General features: G+C 36.4%; 4 protein-coding genes across 8 annotated transcripts; 2 read left to right on the forward strand and 2 right to left on the reverse strand.

Annotated features, from left to right (window-relative positions):
- Nucleotides 1-105: 105 nt before the first annotated feature.
- On the reverse strand, nt 106-15,409 carry LOC100633591 (poly [ADP-ribose] polymerase 4). Of its 3 annotated transcripts, XM_019995717.1 has the most exons (47): nt 15,221-15,409; nt 14,951-15,149; nt 14,747-14,822; nt 14,201-14,288; nt 14,020-14,151; nt 13,704-13,862; nt 13,222-13,374; nt 13,082-13,154; nt 12,923-13,026; nt 12,588-12,748; nt 11,989-12,316; nt 11,356-11,454; nt 11,136-11,298; nt 10,911-11,044; nt 10,782-10,866; nt 10,589-10,722; nt 10,059-10,223; nt 9,372-9,484; nt 9,188-9,326; nt 7,223-7,315; nt 7,081-7,174; nt 6,713-7,013; nt 6,445-6,640; nt 6,288-6,362; nt 6,154-6,234; nt 6,025-6,105; nt 5,870-5,971; nt 5,644-5,760; nt 5,311-5,448; nt 5,090-5,253; nt 4,662-5,039; nt 4,532-4,616; nt 4,417-4,485; nt 3,606-3,943; nt 3,403-3,563; nt 3,235-3,288; nt 3,082-3,117; nt 2,825-3,028; nt 1,895-2,782; nt 1,748-1,839; nt 1,626-1,658; nt 1,402-1,459; nt 1,304-1,326; nt 951-1,250; nt 757-834; nt 524-626; nt 106-440 (listed from the first exon to the last, which is right to left on the reverse strand). In XM_019995717.1, the coding sequence occupies exons 1-47, from the start codon at nt 15,359-15,361 to the stop codon at nt 163-165; spliced, it is 7,266 nt and encodes a 2,421-aa protein (XP_019851276.1). In that variant the 5' UTR covers nt 15,362-15,409; the 3' UTR covers nt 106-162. The 3 variants fall into 3 exon arrangements, with proteins under 3 accessions (XP_019851276.1, XP_019851275.1, XP_019851277.1); XM_019995716.1 differs by having other exon boundaries at nt 4,532-5,039; XM_019995718.1 differs by lacking the exons at nt 2,825-3,028; nt 3,082-3,117 and having other exon boundaries at nt 4,532-5,039; nt 15,221-15,408.
- LOC109581530 (uncharacterized) lies at nt 7,368-9,116 on the forward strand. Its single transcript, XM_019995722.1, has 2 exons — nt 7,368-8,311; nt 8,479-9,116. Exons 1-2 carry the CDS (start codon nt 7,469-7,471, stop codon nt 9,109-9,111), a joined length of 1,476 nt encoding a protein of 491 aa, XP_019851281.1. The 5' UTR covers nt 7,368-7,468; the 3' UTR covers nt 9,112-9,116.
- Nucleotides 15,410-15,480: 71 nt separating the features above from the next.
- LOC100631695 (pleckstrin-like) lies at nt 15,481-16,798 on the forward strand. 3 transcript variants are annotated; one of them, XM_019995727.1, is made up of 5 exons: nt 15,487-15,589; nt 15,714-15,901; nt 15,949-16,000; nt 16,171-16,292; nt 16,375-16,798. In XM_019995727.1, the coding sequence occupies exons 2-5, from the start codon at nt 15,737-15,739 to the stop codon at nt 16,555-16,557; spliced, it is 522 nt and encodes a 173-aa protein (XP_019851286.1). In that variant the 5' UTR covers nt 15,487-15,589; nt 15,714-15,736; the 3' UTR covers nt 16,558-16,798. The 3 variants fall into 3 exon arrangements, 2 of the variants coding, with proteins under 2 accessions (XP_019851286.1, XP_011403542.1); XM_011405240.2 differs by having other exon boundaries at nt 15,492-15,589; nt 15,734-15,901; XR_002184667.1 differs by having other exon boundaries at nt 15,481-15,589; nt 15,733-16,000.
- An 8-nt stretch (nt 16,799-16,806) lies between these two features.
- LOC100631441 (charged multivesicular body protein 1b-like) lies at nt 16,807-18,696 on the reverse strand. The gene is made up of 8 exons (XM_003386097.3): nt 18,553-18,696; nt 18,397-18,494; nt 17,866-18,012; nt 17,668-17,736; nt 17,497-17,604; nt 17,392-17,435; nt 17,040-17,100; nt 16,807-16,991 (listed from the first exon to the last, which is right to left on the reverse strand). Exons 1-8 carry the CDS (start codon nt 18,557-18,559, stop codon nt 16,950-16,952), a joined length of 576 nt encoding a protein of 191 aa, XP_003386145.1. The 5' UTR covers nt 18,560-18,696; the 3' UTR covers nt 16,807-16,949.
- Between the last annotated feature and the right edge of the window lie 50 nt (nt 18,697-18,746).

Here is an 18,746-nt window from a genome sequence, read left to right on the forward strand (position 1 = left end):
TAATTAATTAATCACCATACCACCACACCCTCTTAAAAATTTAATTATTTTTTAAGATTATAAAAATTATGCATGTAGATCTAGATCAAAGGACTAAAAATATAATAAATTCAAGGAATAAAAATCTTTCAAATTTAAATCTCAGTAAATATAGGGTTTACACTAAGCACACAGTTTCAATATTTTATCAACAGCATCAATCAATGAATACCCAAGCTCAAGTCGGGTGACAACAGATGGGTTTTGCTTATGAAGCTTGTTACACAGCACCAGTGACTTATTCATTTTGGTAGCAATGTCTCCAGGGTCCCCATTAGACATATCTATTTCAAAGTGAGGGCTGAACGTTATCTTATAAGCATCAGGGAAGTTGAGGTTCAGCAAACGGAGGACAAAGCAGGTAGCAATCAACGACAGTAGCTCCTTGTAAACCCTGGAACCTAATATACAACAAACCATTAATAATTATTTAATATGTAGCAGTGCCAATTATATTTTATAAAGTCAATAAGTAATACTTTACCTAGTGATTTAGCTCCAGCTTCATTTAAGACTTTAAGTACACGGTCTCCAGTACCTGGCATTACAATAGTGTCCAAATCACTCAGCAACCACGAGCCATCGTCCTATTATAAATCAATAAAAAATCAATACACAAGTATGAAAAGTAAATGTTGCAGGAATTTAATAGCTTTAAAAATTTAAAATTTAAACAAATATTTAAAATGTCATTAGATAGTAGTGAGTCTGACTGACTTTTTGTAGACTGTACATCATATAAATTTGGCTGGAATTAATGACAGGAAACTGGTTCTGTACTTCAATAACTTTCTCCTACAAAAAATTCATACCAATCATAATTACTAAAATTATTTTAGTATTATAATTAATGCACTACATCACTGTACATTTGTACACTGCCATCACTAGTACATACAGTACATACATACCCCATCACTCTCTTGAGCATTCTCAGACATAGAGTAGTAGCTTGCATTGGAAAGAGCCTCTTCATCAAATGAATCAAAAAGACCAAACGCCATATTATCATCACTTTCCTCTTCCTCTTCCTCTTGACCTTGTACTTTATCCTCTGCTCTTTCTTGATCTTGAAATGCAAAAAATTCATTAACAAGTAGACGACTACGACCACCTCCTCCTCCTCCTCCTTCATCATCATCTTCTTCATCATCGTCCCATGAGTCATCATCAGACATTTCAACTGATTTCCATTTGGAATAATCCACCAGCTGTTATTATTTTTAAAACAATTACTTTTATTTAGAGATTATCAGTGGCTAACCTTCAAGTTAAAAGCTTCAGGTGCTTTTCATAATTAATAATAAAGATAATAATAATAATGATAATAATAAACGGCAACACTAGATTAAAGTGCTGTACCTTTTCTGGACTGAAGTGCTTGCATTAATGATGCAGAAACAGATTTCTCTTCCTCTTTCTAAAGAAAATAATAAATAATAATATTATTGTTTCTTTAATGGTTGATCATTGATCCCCATGATTAGCTTATTATTATTATTTACAAAATTTTAATCAAAAGTATAGATTAAACTTTATACAAGACATAAGGATCAGGCAATGTATGCTAATAATAATAATAATACCTTCTCAACTGTAACCTTTTGTAATGAAACACCCTATATATAGTATAATAATAATATGATAATAGGAAGAAAAATACAAAATGTACTGCATGTATATACAACTATACACAATAATGGCATACCTTTTTAATGCTACTTAATAGAGCGCCACGACCTGTTGGTCCACTTGGTTCTTTCTTACCTCCAGCCTTACTAAATGGACTTGCTTGAGTAGCTGCAGTTAAAAATAATAATAACATCATTACATTGATCATTATAAATCAATTAACTTTTCTTATCTGCCAAACCAGCATAATATGACACCTTGCTTTTACCCTTAGGAGCTACTTTAGAAGAACCAGGCAGTGGAGCACCAGCTGCTCCAGGAGGAGGAGGAGGAGGAGGAGGAGGAGGTCCTCCAGGTAACCGCCTTTGTGCTATACCTCTGGAAAGATAAGGCAAAGGAGGAGGAGGTCCTCCAGATGGCATTGGTACTTCACCACAAAGCATAAAATGAGGAGGAGGAGGAGGAGGTCTTCCAGATGATAGCACAGTTGACTGAGGTACTGGCATTGGTCCTCTATCTCTGGAACGAAGAGGAACAGGGGGAGGAGGAGGAGATTTTTCAGATAATTGCATTGGTGCCCCAGTCCCAGGAGGAGGAGGAGGAGGAGGAGGTCCTCCAGGTGATTGCATTAGTGCTCTACCACTGGAACGGGAAGGCTTAGCAGGAGGTCCTCCTGGCAATGGTGCAGATCTTGGGAGAGGAGGTGATTTAAATGAAGGACTAGACCAAGGTGTTAGCTCAGGAGGAGATCCTTCAGGAGAAGAACTGATGGCATTTCTAACAGAAAAAGCAGGTATTCCATCAAAAGAAGGATAAATGGGTTCAGAAGGTGCTGATTTCGTCATCACGGCACGAGGAGGAAGAGGAGGAGGAGGAACAGGCTCTAATGGAGCTTGTGAACTTGAACCAAATGTTAGAGCACCCGCTTCAAACCGAACAATACGAGAACGAGAAGGAGGAGCAGCAGTAGGCTGAGACAGTGGAGCACTTTTTTCTAATGAAACAGACTCAAATCGACGAGATTTTCCACTTCCTAAATAAGCACTGCTAAGTTGACTAATATTTCTACTAGTCTCCGACGAATCAGAACTGACTTTGTCACTTGAACGATCTAAAAACAAAATGAAATTGTTACCAAAAAATATAATCTTACTAAAAGTTAAACCAGGCACTGAAGGAGCTGATAATTTACCATTAACAGTAGGTGCATTATAAGCTGGTGAAGTACATGTAGGGACATATGATGGTAAAGAAGGGCTATATGATGGTGAGGTGGGACTATAGGCTGGAGAAGTCACTGAAGTAGGACTATATACTGGTGAAACAGGATTATAGGTTTGTGACAAAGGGCTATAGGCTGGAAAAATGAGAAATATTAGTGTTAAAAGGACTAGGTAGGGACTAGCATACTTTCTTTATTAGCAGGCATTGCAAGTCCTTCAATATCTATAAGTACAATACCAATCAAACAATAATCCACTTACAAATAAGCAAACATGCTTGGGTACTCATTGACAGGTAAAAATGATAAATAAACATTGTGCTTTCAAATACAAAACTTACCTAAACTCAAATAGCCTTCTGGTGGTTTACTAGCAAACCCTGCAAGTCCAGTACCTATAATGCATTAATTAATACTCACTTGAAGATAAATAATTACATTTGCATACTCATTGATAGGTAAAAATATAAATATTAAGTTATCAAAGCTTTGATACAAAGTTAACTTACCTAATTGGCCTTCTTGCGGTTCTTTGCTTCCTAGTCCCTTCAATAATGAAGTTCTTGGACTAGTTCCAGGAATACTTTTTTTAACCTTTCTAGATCTAAGCTCTTTTTGATTGACTGCTATCGTTTCTTCAGATTGCTGTTCCAACTCTTCATATAGCTCCCTATTGAAACTAATAAAAATGGTAAAAACTGTTACAACTTACGCAGACTCAACCATTAGTGACTGCTCCATTAATGACTCATCCATCTCTAATTCATCCATTAATACTTCATTAACTTGATAATTCTCTGCCATTGAGAAATCTGATATCTCATAATTACGGCCATCATATCCAAACAGGTCATTAAGTACATCCTCTTCAACAGTAGCAGATGATTCTTTTTCCTTCTCTTCAACTTGGACTATAGGCTGGCTATATGACATGGCTGCCATTGGCTTGCTAGGCCTCTCAAAAGGACTCTTGAGGGTCAGGATCCCTCTCTTTGATTTAGCCTCATCTCCAACATAACTATCCTTCTGTCCCATACCAACCATTACACCCTAAAACACATGACAACACAAAACTGTGATGAACTGTATTGCATGTAAACTGCGCATGAGCTAGAAACATAAGTACATGTACGAATATTGTACATGTATACGGATCAGAAAATGTGGTAAAAATGGAGAATTCTTTCCTCGTCATTCTTCACAAAATTTTGGAGCAAATTAAAAATTCACAAAAGTTTCTACACAACATAAAAACATGTACATGTATAAGCATCAGAAAAAATTATAAAAATAGCAAAACCATAAGTACCCTGCATTTTGACTAAATTTTTGAGCAACTTAAAATACTTCTAATAAATCAAATGAGCTTAAACTTTACACAGAACACATGTACATATATCAGATGTACCAAAAGTGGGGACCTTATTTTATTTTATAACCCAGGATCAGCCTGAAAACTAAATTTAATATCTGCAATCTTCCATTTTCTACATTTACTGATTCCATTGGTTAAGAATGATTACTTGATGTCGTGGTCTTCCAACTAATGCAGGAAACACTGATCTAGGACCATCATCACCAGCAAACCCAGCCTAAGACCACACAATAGGTTAAAAATAAGACTCTCTCTCTCATTACCTTTACAGTATCCATTCCTGTATCAATAACAGCAACTGGAATATCTTCTTCTTCTGGTTCTTCTTCCATACGTATGCTTCTTCTCCTATTATTAAATCTCTTATTTAGAGCAAGTTCAAAGCTTGCTTGCCCTTCTTCAGCAACTGAAATATCTTCATCTTTTTCTGGTGATTCTTGTTCCCTAATTGGTCCCCTATTTTTTGCAACTGCTTTTTTCTTTTTGAGAGGAACTTTAGGACTTGCTTTCCTTTCTTCAGCAGGTGGAATGTCTTTTTTCAATGCTTTGCCTCTTCTTCTTGTAATTAGATGTAGCTTTGACTCCAAACTTTCTATCTCTTTTTGCTTGAAAGCTATTCTGGACTTAAGTTCCATTTTAGCTTCACCAATAATACCACCATCTCTTTCAGTTTCTAGAGTGCTTTGTCTCAATGACTTTGCTTCTTCAGCAACTATCATCATCCTGCTCCTCCTAGCTGCTTCCGCTTCTGCAGCTTTCCTCTTAGCATCTCTGAGCAATAAAATAACACAATGACACTATTATATTAAACTCATATTTACATCATTCTTGAAAAGCCATCTCTTATCCCTTCCAAAACATTGATTAGTCTAGTGGAGTCAATAGATCCACGGAGATGAAGATCAGTAATGAGACCTTCCAGCAGCTCCTGTCCATCAGAGAGCTTGTCCATCTTTTTTAATACCTCTAGCCTCATTTTCAGTAACTATGCAATCATAGAACAATGTGTAAAGTACACCTAACAGTATGTATACTGTGTTACCTTGACTCTGGCTGGGTGTGAGTTAGGCAGAGTATTTTGAGTTGATTCCCAGACTTTATTGAAAGCTGTATCTAATTTTATAACATCAGTTTCGCCAGCCATTGAAGCTATAACATCATCAATAGACTCAGCAGCAATCTAATACAATGTAATAATAATAATAATAATAATAATAATAATAATAATAATAATAATAATAATAATAATAATAATAATAATAATAATAATATTATATAATGTTAATAAAGCACATGCATTACCAGTAGTGAGAAATGCATAGCTACTTGTGTAGATGTAAAATAAATTAGCTTATTATAAATATCTCTAACTAACTTTGACAGGATCAGCTCCTTGATCAATCTCCCATCCCATATACTTCAGTTTATCAACATTCTCTTTGGATACAAGATCTTCAATTGAAGGCCCTTTAGTAGCATCAAACTTCTCATCCTATAAAATGACAAGACTAAATTAAATACATCCACATATCTATACATGTAACTATAAGAAGTAATATTAATAATAAATAAAATCAATAATACTATACTGGAATTAGTACCTTTTCTCTCTTTTCTATAGCAACAAAGCTAGTAAACTGAGAAACAATTGAGTATTCCTTGCTAGTATTGATTATGAATGTCTTTAAATCACGTTTCATTATCTACAACGAGCCAAGCAAGCTAAAGTACTTTCATGCACAAAATAATAAAATACTTCGTGTTCTGTTCGATCGTCATTGAGAGAGCCTTCACTCCAATCTCTAATTAAAGCCTGGGCAGTTAACTGATGAAGAGTCTAAAGGGTACATTATATAAGTGATAGGTTATACAAATGAATCCTAACCTGACCACTAGTGGTAGCTAGATCAGAGGTAGACACCATTGTCTGTATCTCCTTCCTACCAATAAAAGCCTTTAGACTGGCCTATAACAGATCCATATTATACACTATACATATGTGAATATTAATGAAGTTACCTGTTTACAATGCGGTACAAACCCATACACAACTTGACGTGACCCACTAAATAATGATGTTATAGATTTAGGTGCCTATATAATAATAATAATAATAATAATAATAATAATAATAATAACAATAATAATAACAACACAACAGTATGTAGTGCATTACTTGAATAGGTGGTGGGGCATTCTCATCATGTTGCTGCCATTGTACGTCGACTCCGGTCAGTGCTGGCTGGAATGCTTTAGAGAGCTGCTCCTTGACTTTCCTCTCCCAGCGAGACTTCTTTTGGCTATCAAAGAATTCACTACATCCGCCGCCAACTCGTGCCATTGAACGCAAGAAATGACGATTAGCTGTTGAGCTAAACGTAGATATAAAAGAAAGATGAATTTAGAAAGAGATGAGGAGTGAAAGATTCAAATATATACAATACCTAACTCCAAAAGTAAAGACACGATAATTCTGGGCTCCATCTTTAATGGCAGATAAGGAAGGAGCCTCTTCGGTCATGTGTCCATCACTGATAACAAACACACTACAAGGAGGTAGTGTGCTGCTGTTGGTGAGGCCTCCTGTACTGCTACTAGCAGCCTCTGAGAGAAGGTAGAGGCTGTGGAGTGGCCTCCATATATCAGTATTGCCCATCACTGCCTGACAGGACTGAACCTGCTTTGTAGCAAAGGACAGTGTCTCGTTATTAATTTGAACACTGCTTGGAAATATACTCTCAAACACTATGGAATAATAGAGAAAAGAATTAAAAAATAATGTAAGTACGTGCATCACTTAGTATGTACTTACTTGCTCCAAATGTAAATACATTGAAGTATGTCTTAGGAGGAAGATGGTGGAGTAGTAAAAGTAGGACTTTCTTAGCATTATCTAATGCATCACCCTACCACAGGCTAATAATGTACATTTATACACACACACACACACGTACTTTCATGGAATTAGAGACATCAAGAAGAAATATGATCTCATTCTCAACTATAGACTCGGCCTCAAATTCCGGATAAAAGGTCAACATACAAGCCTGGAGGAAAAAAAGTAATAATTTAATTATAATAATGACAATTCCAAGAGATAAGTCAGTTCCTAACAGTCAAACTGACAGTATAAGGTAGTGACTGATAGCATATAAATAAGAGAGAATATCAACTGTCACACAAACTAATAAGTTAAAAAAATGAAGAAGTGGTTTACAGCTAGAAAATCATCAAAGAAAGAAAGACAACCCCAGCAGCAACCGGAGGCTAGGGACAAGACTGACGCTGTGACATACCACCACACAGGAACAAATGATAAAACCGCCATCAGTAGAGAACCTCATGAAATCATCAGTAAAGAGCCTCATGAAATCATCAGTAAAGAGCCTCATGGAATACTGAAGGAGGACAAAGGGACGCAAACTGAGCCACAAGAATTAGAAGAGACTGACTTTGTAGCCTCACCTCCTCCTACAGCAAACAAATATATGAAGAGAGCCCCTTTCAGAAAGTATCATTCGGTTGACAGAGTAAGACACATGAGGATCGAAAGAGTTTCAATAGGAGACTCTGAAGATGATGATGATGATGATACTCAGAGGATTAATATCCACTACACAATGAACCGTCAGACATTGTCGCTTCAAAACTTCAGACACCAAGCCGAACAAATATCAATGGAGAACGAAGACTTAAAGCTGAAAGCCGAAATGATCTTGTATAAGAAACTAGTCACCAACTTCACAGTCTTCATGATGAACAAGTCCGTCACTGCTGCTGATCTCGGATATCGGGAACTACAAAAGAAGCAGACACACTTACGGTGCATTAAACTCTGGGTTGACCATAAAATACCAGAGGGTGAGGTGAAAAGAAAGAGCTACATACCAAAGATGATTGACGGGTGCCCAGTTGATAAGGTTATTGGTAACGGGCACCTCCTAGGGGCCGAAGAGGAATGGCTAGAGGAGTGTCGTAACAAGAGACGTTGGGGGATCATTGAGAATAAAGCAAAGGAAAAAGCTGAATATAGATTCATTACAGTAAGGAATGCATGTACATGAACAAGTACTAATCATATTTGAGATATGAGGTATATTAAATTAAAAATTTCGGCTTAGAAATATTCTAAGTTTTAAGTTGCTATTTACTATGATGTAATCTTTTGGTGAATATTACTAATCCTCAATGTCTTTTTTCATATCTACAGACTCTGTATCCACCAGTCAAGGTAAAAGCAGGAGAAAGCATTGGTCAGTGCAATAACCCGTATGTCTTGGGGACGATCGGTTTCATATTGACACAAAACTCAAACATCGGGATACTGACAGCCGGTCAAATTGCAGGCAGCATAGGAACAAGAATAGTGAGTCCGGGATTACGAGAGGGAGGTGGCGAAAGAGACATTAAAAATCTAGCCATTACAACAACACTGGTAGTCTCGGAAGAAGTGGACTGTGCTTTTGCAAGGATGCTAAACCCAGTACACGCACTAACTACCAGTATTGATGGAAAGGGGATCATTACTGGTACTGGCAAAGCACAAGTCGGTGATCTAGTCAAATTCAAGGGAGCCAGTACAGGAAAGGTCCAGTTTGCTTATGTGAAGTGTATCAATTGGGAGGGTGAGATTGACGGGATGATGTGGAAGAATCAGATACAGCTATCAATACCCGTAGTCCCAAGTGATGCAGGGGCTGTGATAGTAAAGGAGTCAACCAATGAAGTGGTTGGACTGTTATTTGCTAATGCTAACAAGACAGCACTGGCAAATCACATAGACACTGTACTAGCATCACTGAACGCTCACATTAACAATATAATACCACATAATACTCTTTAATAATAAATGTACTGTTAAAATCATTATTATACTTTTGTTATTATTATTATAAATTTTTTTTTTTGAATAAACTTACATGGTGTCCTTTGTCATTCTCTTCAACCCACATTCGTGGTACATGAATCTCAGCCAAACCAATCAACAGCTGGAACCCTGTTCCAAGCTTCTCTCCTGGACACAACTCAACAGTTGCTTTAGTGTCTGTCTTCTTCATCCTAAGAACATTAATAAAGCATTATCACTCAATACTAAGTCATTACTTTATCTTGTGGGCTGGAGACTCAATAGTCCTGATGGTGAATGGCATATCAATTGAGATCTGTACCGAGAGTGAATCAGCATCCGAACGAACTTTGACTTTTTCTACATCCACCTATAAAGGGAATGAGACTCTATTAGTAGAAGTAGGGGTGGGTACATGTACATGTACATTGTGACTATAAATGCAACTACTGGCGTAAGGCAATGATAAAATTGAAGAACCAAAAATGCCATGGAGAATAGCAGATAATGATTTGTTGCACATTTTAAATCCCTTTAATAGTAATTACTTTCTACATGGTAGTACAAGGACGTCTATAATTTAAATTCTAATTTCATAAATGCATCTGATAATTCTTCTACAAATAAAAAAAACATGCAATATTGTAATGGACTGTGCCCCAGCCCACCTCTGAGGCCCACAAAATGCACATTGTAACTGATAAAACAAACAGAAATAGCTCAAGTGACTAATACATTATACATAACAAAAACAAATCAGTAACTTGAACATAAAAGGATCTCATTACCATAACAATAATTAGTGTATACCAATTACTGCATGTAATTCAATACAATCAATACTAAAATATGCTTTGTACAGTACATGGAACAAGCATCATACACTGTATTTTCCAGTAAACATGTTTTATGTAGACAAATGTCATGTGAGCCATTATAATAACCTGTGTTGTCTCATCCAAAGCTGCTTCCTGTTTCCATGGGGCGACAGAGCCAGGGAGTGAAAAGACTACATTCTCTCCCTCGGCCTGTAGCTCAGCCACATAAGTAATCTTGATAAGTACACTAGCGCCAGGTGGCAGGTTCCCAACACTAACAGTGAAGACATCCTAATGCAACAAAATATAACGTAAAACAAGTATACATAGCAGACTGTGGGGGAGTCTAACAACAACAGGATAATGATGACAAAGTTTACCCCTCTCTCCTTTCTTCCCTCTACTATATATGTACATGTACAAAGCTACATGTACATGTATGTCCTAATTCTCCTTATCTCATTTTCTTTACCCTTCCCTTACACAAAGACATAAAGGACAAGGATGTCCTTATTAGTATAGATAACAAAAGGTAGTGAATCTGTACTCTGTACCACTGCCCTATCCAGAAGGTAGTGCGTTTATATCACTAACCAGAAGGTACAAGTATTGAGTTCATATTACTATTCAGAAGAGAGTGAGTTTATACTACTAACCGGTGTTTCTTCATCCATCAGATAGGCTCCATGGCCTTCACTGATAGCTTGCTTGTATTCTCTGTGAGCCTGCTCCTTCTCTTTCACCTCTCCAATGATATGCTTGCCATTAATGAATGCCTCAAACCCACAAACTACAAGTACATACGTACACAAGCAGTGAGTCATGAGTCTCATTGGGTGACCACATTACCTGCTGCCATGTCATCCAATGGAAATACATACTTTGCTTCAATTGGTACAAGGCTCTCATTCTTGTATGACTGCAACACAATGACCTGTTACATGCTCATAAATTTATTCAAGAGACTCGGCTATTAACCTTAGCAGCAAGGTCTATCAGTTGTGCCTTGACATGAACGGCTTTAAGTGGCACTACTCCCCCATCAACCTTCAGGCCTGCTTCAACCTTACTCAAAGGATCAGTGACATTCTTCACATCAGATAAAGATACTCCTACATGCAAGGAATAGTAAGAAATAAAGTAGTAGTATCGTAGTATAGTAAAAGTAATAATGTATTGTATATTAATGCTAGTTTTGTCTACCATCTGTCACTATGTTGCTTTCTTCATCTTCTTCAATTTCTTCATTCTCATATTTTTCGCTCTCAGTCTCATCTTGATCAATCTCTTCATCTTGAGGCAGTCGGAACTCAATTAGATATCTCATACGCTGCTGCTCCGTCTTGTACACTACATACTCATTCTCCTATTAATGATTATATTGAATAAAATTAAATATTCAAAATTTCAATACTATTATTACTTTAAAGTCAGATGGCTCTTCAGTAGTGCCTTTAACGCCTTTGACACTGTGGAAACCATTAGGAGCTGCCAATAACTCCTTCTGGTATGAAGTGAATTCCTATAAAAATTGTACAAAAAGAAGTAACTCAAAATTGGGCCTATAGCCTTTAACTGGTCTAGTTCAAATTTCATCAAAAATGGCTAGGAGAAATTTCTTCATTTTTATAATTTTTTTCTGATACATATACATGTTCTTATGTTGTGTAGAAAGTTTGAGCTGATTCCAATCAAATTTGGATTTTTTATGAATTTTTAAAGTTGCTCCAAAATTGGGCCAAAGTCCCTGTACTATTATAGTACGGGGTTCTTGGCCAAATTTCACCAAAAATGACTAGAAAAGAATTCTTCATTTTAATAATTTTTTTGAAAGGCACACATGTTCTTATGTTGTGTAGAAAGTTTAAATTGATTCCGATCAAATTTGGATTTTTTTATGAATTTTTAAAGTTGCTACATATGCTATTGTAGAAACATATGCCTTGTGGGAAACCCAGCGCATATATATTGTGCATTATGGTGTGTGTGTGTGTGTGTGTGTGTGTGTGTGTGCGTGTGTGTGAATATGATCATGTGCTAAAGTGCTTCCCCTTACCTTTACATTACCCAATGCCACTTCATTGACAAGCATCAGTCTAGTCCCGTGTCTTTTCTTTCCAGGCCCAGAGAACTTGACAGAGAGACTCGCCGAGTCTGCAAAGTATATACCACTTCCAAGCATACCTGGATCACTACGCGAGCCACCAAAATCATCAACGACTATCTTAGGGAGGAGAAGACCACGGGAAAGGATACCAACAAAGTTTTGTAGCTGAGAAGAATGAAAGAGAAGCTTCCTGTTGCCCAGTGAGTGGCTGAACTGGCTCTCCTCCACTGGCCTCTGGACTGAATATATACTGAGTATTTCTGGATCATTAGAGTCACTAGATTATATTGAAAATAGTAAGAAGTGAATATTATGGTTTGATTTTATCAATTATGAAAATGGAAGTGCGTGCACTGTCAGTTTTTGTTCTAGTCATAACAATGCTAAAATTAGAGTGAGAGATTAATAATGTACACATGAAGGAGATACATTAACTAAGTCCCTACTCTGTGAACAAACACACACACACAATATGTATACACACACATACAATATCTATACATACACACACAATATGTATACATACACGTATATATCTATGGTTATACTTTGTTAGACTGGACATGATGTGCTCCTTTACATCAGAGTATTCCTTGGAGACTGGATCAATGGGACACATCTGACACCTCAAGGCATGATACTTAGCTACCGGGCCACTTTTATGAGACCAATTAGTGCTCTCACTAACACTCACAAGATCACGTATCACCTTTAAAATAACAATAACAACGAAACTATAATAAAGCATTCACATATTGTAGAGTAAAAAGTACAGTTGCTAATTGATAGGCCAGAGCAAAAGATGTAGCACTTATAAAATGAACTAAATATTGAACATATGCATGTACACTACATTGCAGTAATAATTATGCTGTATACTCACTTGACAGAACTCCTGTCTATTAGCAATCACTTTCTTGCTATCAATAGGAGCTGATTTGCTGTTGGGAAGTGCTGAATTATAATCCTTGGTATACTTCTTAATATCTACAAAGACACACAACATCATGCACATGAGAAGAGAGAGAGAGCAAAGCAGTACCCTCATCATCTCCAGTTCTTCCTTCATCCAGTAACTTCCTAATGGACATCAAAGCAGCTTCAGCCTTTTCAACCTACATAAGTACACGTACATATTCATTCACATATCAATACAGTACTCTTGATACAGTAATAACATACCTGCTCCAGTTTGATGTTTTGAAGTGGTACTGTTAGAAATCCTTCAATCTCTCCAATAGCTTCACTCCAAACGTATTCAACTAGCTTTGATACTAACGGGTCAAGGTCCTCCCTACTACCAGCTACCCCTCTAGGCCATGTCTCTGACATCAACTAATGATCATAATGAAAGTATCTCATGAAGGAGACAGTTGTAAAATTTCCCCAGACATACAGTTTATTATAGTAAAGTGCAAAGATTTAAACAGTACAAGTCAATTAGACAATTGCATGTACTTAACAAGTTTTTAGCCAAAACATTTGACACTGAATTTGTTTATTTGATCATAAATCTACATCTATTCGTGTGCATGAATCACCTCAGGAAGTGAGTGCATTATTGCTGAGTCGGCCCGACTTGGGTCAAATACAACATGAAAGTATTTAAATACGACTAATTACATCTACTACTTGTATTTGACCCAAGTCTGTATTGCTCATACCTTCCTAAGACCAGGAGATCCAATCATAAATGAGAGATACTGAACTCTCTCCATTGAATAAGGAGATGAGGTGTACTGCTTGCACAAATAAGCATACACAGCTTCGGCATCGAGTGAGGTCTCAACATAACGACACTCACAAGTACCCAGTTCTCCAGTCTATAAGTAATAGAAATAAAAATGATAATAATAATAATAATAATAAGTCAATAATTATTTAACCTATATCATATACTGTACATGTACATGTATGTGGATACTTTTTAACCTACATATACTGTACATATACACTTTTATGCTAATGGGAATATGCTACCTTGAGTCTTTGTTCCAAGTGTCCTTTATGTACAAATACCCTGTACAATGGTTTATCTTCAGTCACTGATGTGGGAACTACGTGAATCTCTATTGCAACGAAACTCGTTAATTTTGACATCTTTTCATATTTCTAAAAATGGAGGAAAAGTACTGACAGTGCAATGATTAATGCTAGGTACTTTAAAGAAAGCATGTCTGACAATTTCATAACCATCTTCAGGGAACAAAGGAGTCTTCATGCCATCAGCATGAGGCCATGGCCATACCCTAGAACACACATTATCATACATATATATGTACATGTATCTAGTACTATGTACATGTATCTATGATCATCATACTAAGTGTCCATCATCATAACTATAGTCTGTCTATACACACATTACCTTTTTGCATGCATATTCTATTGCTTCTAAGGAGCAGTTATTTTTCATTTGATAGTATGCGTCGAGTTACAAAAATGCATTAAATAAACAGATAAACTCGACATGCAAGTGTCTGTCGTTATAAACTAGAGGTGTTTTTAATTATAGGCCAATATCAAAACACTCAATACTAAAATTGGATGAGTGACACGAGCCATGAATTTATCACAAAATGAAGTGCATGCAATTTATAATAGAAACATGGATAACAATTATTCTATATTATCTATATAATTTTGCATTTATTAAAGAACATACATAGTACATTCTAATCCATTAATATTACATGTTTGTAGTTACTTTATTTGATTCAAGTTAACGTTTGATTTTGGTCTTCGTTTTTTGCGATCCGAATTACTTTTATCTTCCATTGATGCTAAGAAAATAATAATTTATAAATATTATCTCTCCACTATTCATTGCATTTTAAATTCGTGGTTAATGGCACAAAATATTTACTTCAATTCATTGTTTTGCCTGCAAAATTACATGCATAATTCTTACCAACAATTTTTCCAGACGACAGCTCTTCCGACGGTGTCTTACCAGCAACAACAAATTGGTCAGGCTCCAACAGTTTCCCATTTTCAATGCAGTCCTCAATAAATTTGATGGAGACAACAGGTATGCCCCATTTCTGAGCCATACGACTTTTATAAGAATCCTGGGCCTTTTCTACATTATTTACAACTAAATGTGTAGTCTGTAAAATAATAGGAAATGAGTTGGCATTAAAAATATACATAATTTGTGTGATCAATCTCCTATTATTACCTTTTTAGTAACTATAAAGGAGACTATTCCTCCATACTGAATCACAGACTGCTTCAGTGCTGACTTTTTCTTAAAGGGAATGGACGAGTCTAGCTCTAAAGTTATCTGACAGCCACGAAAAAGAGAGTCCAAGTTCTCCATTATTGGAGTGAACTGAACACACCCAAACTAGGGCTCAGCCTCTTGTGGGCGCGGTCAGACATTAAAATGTACCACACCCACTCCTTATGCCTACACACACTGCATAACAAGTAAAAGATCAGCACACACTCAAGCAGGGCCGGAGGGTGAGACAAACAAAGGAGAACAAAAGCTCTTACAGACTCTTCCTGGATTCGCTCGACTCTCGGATTATAGAAGCTGAGAGAGGTGAGTTTCGGGTTGTTAGTGCAGCGACATGACTTCAAGTGGCTTAACCGGATTATTATCATTAATCCACCCGCTTTTGCTGGCCTTGTCCCTGGCTGTAAAATTGCTTATCAAATCAAAACAGTTTTGGTGTTAATTATTAGGGAAATGGCAGCAAGGACTAAGTCCCTGTCGAAGGATTTGGTAACAGAGCAGAGAGGAGAAGTTCAGAAAGTTGGATTCCTTAGAAAGAAAGGCCACGTTCGAAGGAACTGGCTGGATAGATGGTTCGTGCTAACAACGGAAGGACTTTACTATTATAAGAATAGAAGTGTCAGTATAATATCTATCAGGGGCATGAATAATGTTTCTTTGAATAGGATGCAAAGCCTGTTGGTGTAGTACCTCTATTTAGTGCATCAGTGAATGAAGGTAATGATAATTATACTAGTATTATCATGTATCACAATAATGGGTAACATGTCTAGCATTATGTATAATAATAATAGTGGGGATTTTATAATAGTGGAGCTATAAATTAAGCATGTGAAATGATATTCATAGCTAACTAGCATTGAGTGCTCTCTCTCTCTGTCTAATAGATACCTTACAAAGACACCAAAACGTCCTTACAGTCTGCACTGTAGAGGGCAAGGATTATCACATACAAGCAAGCACTAGGGATGAGATGCTGATGTGGATTCAATACATTGATAACATTATTGTAAGTAGTAGTTGTACCCTGTAATGTAGGGATGTATTCTTAGTGGCAGAACAGTTATTATTGTCATTATTTATTAACACAGAAAGACAGAAGTAAACAGCCACCAAACTATCAAGCAGGGGTGACTCAGAACCCGGCCGCTGCAAGCAAATCTGCAAGAACCCCGTCCAGTAGTTCGAAACCTTCGTCAGAACCAATACCCTCACATGGCTCGAGAGGCGGAACCAAACGCAATAGTGATTCTGAAGAATCGGAGGAAGATTAGTCATTTATTCCAGTTGCGATCACATTCTGATATTATTATACTAAACTACAGAACTGAGCTATTGTTGTCATACTATTACTACTATTGATGATGTTATAAGTGAATGCCATAATAATTTAATAATTATAAAATATTTTAATATTATTATTTTCTACTATATACGTTATTATTTTGTGTTACTAGTGTACTGAAGTTATTTTGCCCTAATAAATATAATTGCAAAAATTGGATTATTCATCAATAACTTTCTCTAGTTTGACTACGGTACATTCCATAATATTCAAATGGACACAGACACAATGAGAGACAAAAGAATTAAATATACAATTTAAATTAAAATATGTTTACTGTAGAGGATAAAAGCAACATTATGAGTTAGCATTGTATACGTATTATGAATTTCTTAGTTGGGCCAGCCGAGCAGTTAACTCATCCTAAAACAAAACAATTTAGCATAATTTTCAATTCTCATTATTCCATACCTGTTCTGCACTGGTATGAGTAGCTGTCCCAGCAGTAGGTAGCTCCAAATCAAGCTCCAATCTAAATTTTTTTTTAAAAGATAATAATTATCTCAGTTCACATCAGTCTTGATAGTACCATATAGCAGGAAATCTTGGAGGGAGTTAAATTTGGCGAATGGCTAAAATAATGGCTTAAAATGGCAGATACTTATTTTCATGAATGGCTATCAAAACGCCAAATTTGCCAAATTTAACTCACTCCAAAATTTCCCACTATACAGTATTTCTTGCACATACACCCCATCACCACTACCAGGAGTACATATTATGTACTCTTGCCACTACCAAGAGTACTCTTGTCACTACTTACCCAGCTTCATCACGAGCTTGTTCCATTAAGCCTTGAACTTGGTCCTAAAGCAATAATAATAATAATGATGATGATAATAGTTTCATTGCTAATGAATGCCTGTACCTCAGGGATAGTTAAAGTAGTGACTCCACTCATGGCCTCATCCATGGTCTGTGTTTGTACGTCCAAATGCTCAAAGTCTCGTTCAAATTGTTCCATGAGTTTTGAAATCTAACAACACAACAATAGGAGCAATGATAATTAATGATTTTCATGTTCTTATAAATGACTCACTTTCTCCAAATTCATTGATTTCATGGCTGACTCCATACTTTTAACGACACCGCCCAATGCTTTAGTTACCTATTTATATTAAAAATAATAAAACACTTTCTCTTGCTGAAACATATACACAGAAATGTACACGTAGACATTCAAGTAATGTGTAACAACAGAGTTTTCAATAATCGTTATAAATTCAAAATGACTCACATTTTTCGTTGTCACAGCAGTCTGAACACGACTCGCAACACCATCCACCCTCGCACTCATTCTAAGGAAGTTAAGCCCCTGGTTCTTCTGTCTGATGGCATTCTCTGCATGGATCCTAGCACCCTCAACATTACCTTTAGCTAATGCCTAAGATAAAAATAACCTCTCAATATTGATAATATCAGTTATATCATGTAGAGATAACAAAACATCAATTTCCCATATTTTCAAGGATCAAGGACTGATTTGTGAAATTGTAAGCACTACTCAACCTTATAAACTAGTTATATCCTCTCTTGGGTATTTGCTAATGGAAACTCCTCCAGTCTCCACCCAATATCAAGAAAATGGAGAATGATGATGGAACAATTATCAATAAACTACATGTACACGAGCATAACTAACAAACACTGAGAATACTCATGGATTTATATGGTAATAACTAATGATGGCTATGATACGATACACAAGCCTACTCTTAACAAAAATGGCTAACGACCTCAGGCAGGTTTTAAACAATCACTCACTTACTTTCTTTAACTTTGCTTTCTCTTCTTTCTCAGCCTTTTCACATTTCTTAGCTTCCCTTGCCATTTGTTTAGCAGCAAACTTGAGATTGAACAGATGCTCTATAACAACACACAACAATATCAACCCTATTTTCTTCAAACTATCATTAATCCTTACTTTCCATTGTGGAATAGAGAGAAGAAAGATAAGTCAGTAAGAGCAGACGAAATAAGATAGAATGAGAGATGAAGAGAGTGAGTAAGCGTTTAGAAGGATATGGATGTGTGCGTGAATGTCATATGACAATCATCTCACCACTGGTGGGTGTGGTTACAACTTTCTGACCACGCCTATTTGACATGGAGCACGTG

The sequence above is a fragment of the Amphimedon queenslandica genome, unplaced genomic scaffold (assembly GCF_000090795.2).
Source record: "Amphimedon queenslandica unplaced genomic scaffold, v1.1 AMPQUscaffold_13435, whole genome shotgun sequence".
Lineage (NCBI taxonomy): Eukaryota > Metazoa > Porifera > Demospongiae > Haplosclerida > Niphatidae > Amphimedon > Amphimedon queenslandica.

Coding starts and splice junctions, on each gene's coding strand:
- LOC109581530 (XM_019995722.1), top strand. CDS start 7,469: ATGAAGAAGTGGTTTACAGCTAGAAAATCATCAAAGAAAGAAAGACAA. Junction 8,312..8,478: donor CTGAATATAGATTCATTACA/GTAAGGAATGCA, acceptor TCATATCTACAG/ACTCTGTATCCACCAGTCAA.
- LOC100633591 (XM_019995716.1), bottom strand. CDS start 15,361: ATGGAGAACTTGGACTCTCTTTTTCGTGGCTGTCAGATAACTTTAGAG. Junction 5,972..6,024: donor ACGATCGAACAGAACACGAA/GTATTTTATTAT, acceptor GGCTCGTTGTAG/ATAATGAAACGTGATTTAAA. Junction 1,840..1,894: donor TGGTTTGGCAGATAAGAAAA/GTTAATTGATTT, acceptor TTTTAACTGCAG/CTACTCAAGCAAGTCCATTT.
- LOC100631695 (XM_019995727.1), top strand. CDS start 15,737: ATGGCAGCAAGGACTAAGTCCCTGTCGAAGGATTTGGTAACAGAGCAG. Junction 15,902..15,948: donor ACTATTATAAGAATAGAAGT/GTCAGTATAATA, acceptor TTCTTTGAATAG/GATGCAAAGCCTGTTGGTGT. Junction 16,293..16,374: donor AATACATTGATAACATTATT/GTAAGTAGTAGT, acceptor TTATTAACACAG/AAAGACAGAAGTAAACAGCC.
- LOC100631441 (XM_003386097.3), bottom strand. Junction 17,436..17,496: donor CTACTTTAACTATCCCTGAG/GTACAGGCATTC, acceptor TTATTGCTTTAG/GACCAAGTTCAAGGCTTAAT. Junction 17,101..17,391: donor CAAGCTCGTGATGAAGCTGG/GTAAGTAGTGAC, acceptor AAAAAAATTTAG/ATTGGAGCTTGATTTGGAGC.